This window comes from Elephas maximus, chromosome 6 (assembly GCF_024166365.1).
Source record: "Elephas maximus indicus isolate mEleMax1 chromosome 6, mEleMax1 primary haplotype, whole genome shotgun sequence".
NCBI classification, from domain to species: Eukaryota; Metazoa; Chordata; class Mammalia; order Proboscidea; family Elephantidae; genus Elephas; species Elephas maximus.
In genome coordinates this window covers 80,274,237-80,280,236 of record NC_064824.1, presented here as the reverse complement: position 1 = coordinate 80,280,236, position 6,000 = coordinate 80,274,237, and the positions used below count along the sequence as shown (strand labels likewise).

The window sequence follows — 6,000 nt, the reverse complement described above, 5'->3', positions numbered from 1 at the left end:
GTTGTTGCAACTGTTATATCCCTAACTTTGAAGATCAAATTTTGGGTATCACGTATTGTCAGAAATGAACTAAAATTGGGTACAAAACTGAACAGTTAAAATCAATGATTCCTGTTATTAACATTAAGATGGGGTTGTTTGGTCTATACTTATCATTACTGCTATTAGAGTCAACTAGTTAAATTGCTGAATAATTTAACCAAAGAATAAAAGAATATTTTAATGTCTGTTTTTTTGTAGTCTTAACAGTGCAGTTTAAGCCAGTTTTCTGTGGTAGCAGATGGTAATCATCAGGACCTCAGAACTGGATGAGGCCAACAGACAGCAGTATGTGCTCTCTCTCCAGGGTGGTCTAGTCTCAACAGCACTTTTTAAGCATCACTGAAGCCTCTTTCAAGAAAAGAGAATAAAAACCTATTTTGTTATGTGCTGCAATTCTTTTAGATGTTGTTACTGATCAAATCTAATCCAAATTCTTCATGTCGCAACTCCAGAAAAGAAACCACTGATAGCATGTTAGGCAAAATAAATACTTTATTGTTTTAATAATTTTTTTTTTAGAAATCAGCCTTTGTGTGATAATTTGACATTTATAGACCTTTTAGATATTCTTTCAAAGAATACTGTTAACATCTCAACCACTTTTGATTAAAATTTTACACACAAAGAAACATAATGAGTTAAAAACTATAAATGCTAAAATAATAATTCCAATAACATTTGGTTTACTTTACACGTCTATTTAACACATATAAAACCAAATAGGAAATCATTTTCCTTTTTTTTGTAAAAATGAACATTTTTCACTGGTCAAAACTGAATTAAAACCATTTATGGATGAGGGGAACAAATCTAAATTACTTCCACTTTGAAAAGACAAAAACCAGCTTAATCATTTCTATCCATTCAAGTCATAGGCCTTGTTATTTTGGCAATACTTTACTATTTTGTCTAGAAGACAGAGGAAGAAACCCCTCCTTAAAATAAAGAAGCCTGGACAAGGCAAAAGGTACATAGTGTTTAACATAAGGCACATTTCCAAAAGAAAAATACTACGTAAGCGATAATAAAATGACATTTGTCCTGGGTAAGGTAACAAGGCTTACAGTGTAAGAACATTAAGTAGCTGTAGGTAGCCTCATCTAATTCTATCATACTGCTATTAGTAGCCTCCTCAAGAATTTAATAGCAATTTTTACAACAGAACAGTTCTTCTTCTTGGAAGTGACACTAATTAACAGCAGTGGAGGGAAAATCATTGGTTGCTTCAAGCTCTCAAAAAATGAATCAGTTATTGCACAGTAAATACCTCATAGAGGTCAGTGTTTTAAGAAGCTATTCTGAAGAAATATGTTATTTAAAAGTTGGTTAAGTCTTGGAGTCTTCAAGTTTTAAAATTAATTCTACATAGGGAATCAATTAGAAAATATTGACATACAAATAAATATTAGGTTTTCAAACTGCTACAGTTTTGATAGCGTAGAGAAGAATGGTCAGCAAAGTGGCTAGGTTTCTACGTACGTCTAAAAGATATGCATAGAAGAAATAAACATTGTATATTTATACAGTAGCCCAGCTCAGCAGCAAGTCTCTTCTGAAGCACAAATAACACCTCCACCAGTGTATACCATTGATAACCCCAATATTATACAGCTAATACGATCCATGTCATCCTTTAAAAAGAAAGAGAAGACAACATTAAACATCTTTTAGATATTATTATTAAAAGGTTCTTCAAAAAAGGTATGAGAATTTTAGCTATCTATCTAAACATGATTCCTCTATGATCTCTATACATCTTACTGACAGCCAATTTTTTATGCCCAGCTTAAAAAAAAAAAAATCCCATTAGTTTATTTATAACCTAACTTATCAAATATTTTCCTAGTATCTACAGATGAAATTATATATATTTCAACTTACATTTTTGTTTCCACATTTCATCAAACATGTTTACTCCTATTAAACTTACAATTCTACTAAACAGTTTATTATTCTTTTTTTGCATTCACCAAGTATTACTCTGAGCATATATTTTATGAAATGTAATTAGAATTATGAGATAAAATTGTTTTAATTAATTTTAATAAACAAAACATAAAACATATCTTTATACATTATGACAATTATATATGGATGGACATATGGGTAGATGTTTCTTTTAGAAGACAGAAATAATAAGATGCTAAGAATTTGTGAGTAATTCTCAAAATCATGTTCTATAAACTGTACATCTGAAATGGCATTACAATCAATGCTACTAAAATCAGATTCAGGCTTGAGGGCCAATTCCAGTAATTATTTACTGCAATAAAATTTCAGCAAAACAACACAATACAGAAAATCTCCTGGAGGTTAACAGTATAGGATTTGACTTGCTTACACTTCAAATGGGACTGTATGAGGTTTTCACAGATAGGATATCGTATCACATATATTCTAAAAATCAAAATTTAGCTAAAGAAACAGGCCTGTCTACTAAGAAAACAAAGCATTAAAAACCAGGTACTAATTTACACTAAGCTAAATAAAGAAATTCAGAAAAACTTACCTATAAATTCTATTGAATGACTATTTGTCTTGCTTAGAACTAGATGCTTTACTTGAAGATACTGCTGCCAAAAGTCCACTTACAATTTCCCGTCTGATTTCCCCAACAATAGACTCTTTAATCTAGAAAAGAATTTAACAATTATTATTGTAATTCATTTTTTTATGTTCTCAGAAAAACAAACAGCATTTGCTTCACTCAGCTCAACTGCAGAGATAACTACACAATTCATGTGAAGTTTCATGCAATTTTTATACAGGCAGTGGGAAATTGTGTCCATCTGTCCTCAAACCCAGATCAGCATCTAAGGTCTGGCCTTGTGAAACTCAGCCAACTACATTAAGAAAATATCATAATTCTTAAATTGAGAACATTAGAAAATATGTTACAGATTAAAAAGCTTTCAGTAAATTCGGTAATTTATTTCATGACACAAAGTAACCTGAAAGGTCTGATTAAAGAGTGAGGTTCACTTTTATGTTTTTTATTAATGTGCACCTTTGGAAGGCAATTAGCAGGATAGTCAAGTGTTCTCACTGCTAAGAAAACCCATTAGTGCAAACTAATATACAGGTGTATTCTGTGTTTACCAACAATGTATCTACAGAAGTTATATGTCATTCTCACCTAGTATGTATATTTTAAATGGAAAGGAGAAATTATCGTTTAGTACAATGTATTTGAAAACATCCCGTAAACAACCCTACTTCTAAAGAAATACACTTTTCTTCAGTTGTATGGTGAGTTTGTCACCTGCTTGAAGCTACTGCTTCAGGTAAAGATAAACATCTCATTTTATGGCTGGAAAAGTCAAATGGGCCTAAAGGCAACTCTGGCAAGATTTTCCTCTCCAGGTGCCCAAATACTGTACATGCCTCTCCACTCCTTTGTCTCTAAGGATACAGCATCATTTCCAAACCCAGCCCTGCCCTCTGTGAAGGCTTTAGATGTGTATTTCCTGAAATAACCTGATAATGCCTTCCCAAATTAGCACTTGAGACACTCTCAACCAGCTTTTAAAATTTCTCCATTTCCACAGTTTCCTGTCAGCCTGATCTATTTCCTAAAATGTTCCTAAGTACATCCTGAACACCTCTCAATTGAAGTCTTTCCAAAAGTGGCTCTGTATTAATCTGTCATGTGAACCTGGTACACAATACATAGGCTTACACATAGTCACCTGCAGAAACAAAACACCCCTTAGCTACCGACCATCTGTACTGGGATATATTTAAATAAATATAACCTTTTCATTTTACCTTCTACCAATAATTCTAAACAGCATCAAAAGCTTTTGAAGTTCACAGCACTTCAGACCCATGTTTTATATTGAATGTGTGTGGGATACAGTATTATGAAAACAAAGTTCTCTTTGCCACATTACAATTGTGTTGAATGAGAACCCCTGCAAATCTATGTTTACAAAAGACAATAATATGGTCTTTCTAGTCCTACTGTCAATGTAACATGGCAATTTTATTACATCTCATCATCCAAATAACGAACCAACCAAAAAGTAGTCTTTACAAAGCAAAACTGTGCCAACATATTTTGGGAGTGGAGTATTGTTGGAGTAAACCATCAAAAACTTTATAATTTTAGTGGAGATAAGATGAATAATGTTTCATTAAAAAGTTAGTTGAAAAATTCATTCATCAATGAATAAGAAAAGAATAAAATTTGGAGAAGGAGAGATTAATACTAGCTAGAAGAAGAAAAGAGAAAATTCTTAGAGAATGACAGACTTCAGATAGTAGGTCACAAAAAGTAAGGACAATTTCAGATGATATTGGGGATAGAAAACTGTGGATCAGGGTGGCTTGTGGGTTCATACTGCTGACCTTTCGGTTAGTAACTGAGCACTTAACCACTGTGCCACCAGGGCTCCTTAATAAAAAGATTAGAAGTGAGAAAACTACTGGGATAGCTTTATGAACATAATTTCCAAAAAGTGGCACAGGCTGCAGACCAACTACTTGAGGTTAAGAAAAACCACAAAACCCAAACCAGTTGCCATGGGCTGGATTCTGACTCATGGCAACCCCATGTGCGTAACAGAGCTGTGCTCCGTAGAGTTTTCAACGTCTGTGACCTTTGGGAAGCAGTTCACCAGGACTCTCCCCCTCTGGGTGAGTTTGAACATCAACCTTTCAGTTAGTAATCGAGCACTTAAATGTCTGCGTCACCCAGAACTCTTGAGGTTAAAACCAAAAATCCGTTGCCGTTGATTCCGACTTGTAGCGACCCTACAAGGCAGAGTAGGACTGCCCCTAGAGTTTCCAAGGAGTGTCTGGTGGTTTTGAACTGCTGACCTTTTGGTTAGCAGCCCTAGCACTTAACCACTATGCCGCCAGGGTTTCCCTAAGGTTAAGAAGGGAGTATTTATTGGCAGTACAAACAGACCGATTCCCAGTCTGAAATGTGAGGCAACACATCCATTCAATATACGTCTACTGAGTGCCCGCTGCATGTGGAACACTGATCAGGTGATCACTAAAAGAAGTCACAGTAAGAACACCAGCAAAGTGTGTATGTACCAAAATACATTTTTAAGGTATATCCAGATGTACTGCAGTAAAGATACTGAAAGGCACCAACCAAGCCTAAGAACCTCAATAAACTCTCTAAATATAAAGTGATGTATGGTTATTCTTAAGGAGCCCCGGTGGTGCAACGGTTAGGATCTTGGATGTTAACCAAAGGTTTGGTGATTTGAACTCATCCAGCAGCTCTGTGGGAGAAAGACCTGGCAATTTCATATACTGCCAAGAAAACCCTACTCTGTCATGTGGGGTCACTGTGAGTGGGAATCAGCTTGATGGCACACAACAACATGGGTACTCTTGCGCATTCAATTCTGTTGAATTTGTTTCTGTGGGCCCATGTTCAGTCATTCTATTAAGTAATCTCCTGTATTTATTTTTTAAAGTAACTGTAAACAGTTACAGGCCACTGATCACCTACATCACAGACCACCCAAGCAAATTCTAAGACAGTATACTTTTTCCCACTACAGCACACACATCTAAGCAGAAAGGGGTATCTTTAGTCTGATGAAAGTTTAATCACTGAGTGAGCATGTTAAATATTTGTACAAAAAGACTTCCCGTCAATATTCTCCTTCAACGCTTTCCTGCAAAAGAATTCCACTGTATTAACACATTATAAACAACGAATGCACTCTTTTTAAAAAACCTCACATATGGTGAAATGATGGAAACAAAGGCCTGACAGACAGCATTGTTTCCATGAGTCCAGCAGCGAGGTAAGAAAACTTCCCTCAAAGTGCCTGCCAAACATGCTTAATCCTCACCTGCAGAGCTGTTCCAGCCAAGATTAAAGCTTGCCTTTTTTTTTTTTTTTTTCTGAATAGTGGCTTTGTTAATGGGGTTAAAACCAAAACCCACTGCCATTGAGTCGATTCCGACTCATAGCGACCCTATAGGACA

General features: G+C 35.1%; 1 protein-coding gene across 6 annotated transcripts in view; it reads right to left on the bottom strand.

Annotated features, from left to right (window-relative positions):
• Positions 1-555: 555 nt before the first annotated feature.
• ITPRID2 (ITPR interacting domain containing 2) overlaps positions 556-6,000 on the bottom strand; it is a 38,850-nt gene continuing 33,405 nt past the window's right edge. For 2 of the 6 annotated variants that reach the window (XM_049887588.1, XM_049887589.1), the window contains 2 exons: positions 2,552-2,673; positions 556-1,673 (listed from right to left, as the gene is read on the bottom strand). In XM_049887588.1, coding sequence (XP_049743545.1) covers positions 2,572-2,673 — 102 coding nt within the window. In that variant the 3' untranslated portion in view covers positions 556-1,673; positions 2,552-2,571. The remainder of the gene's footprint in view (positions 1,674-2,551; positions 2,674-6,000) is intronic. The other 4 variants (XM_049887587.1, XM_049887590.1, XM_049887585.1 and 1 more) reach the window with 3 other exon arrangements.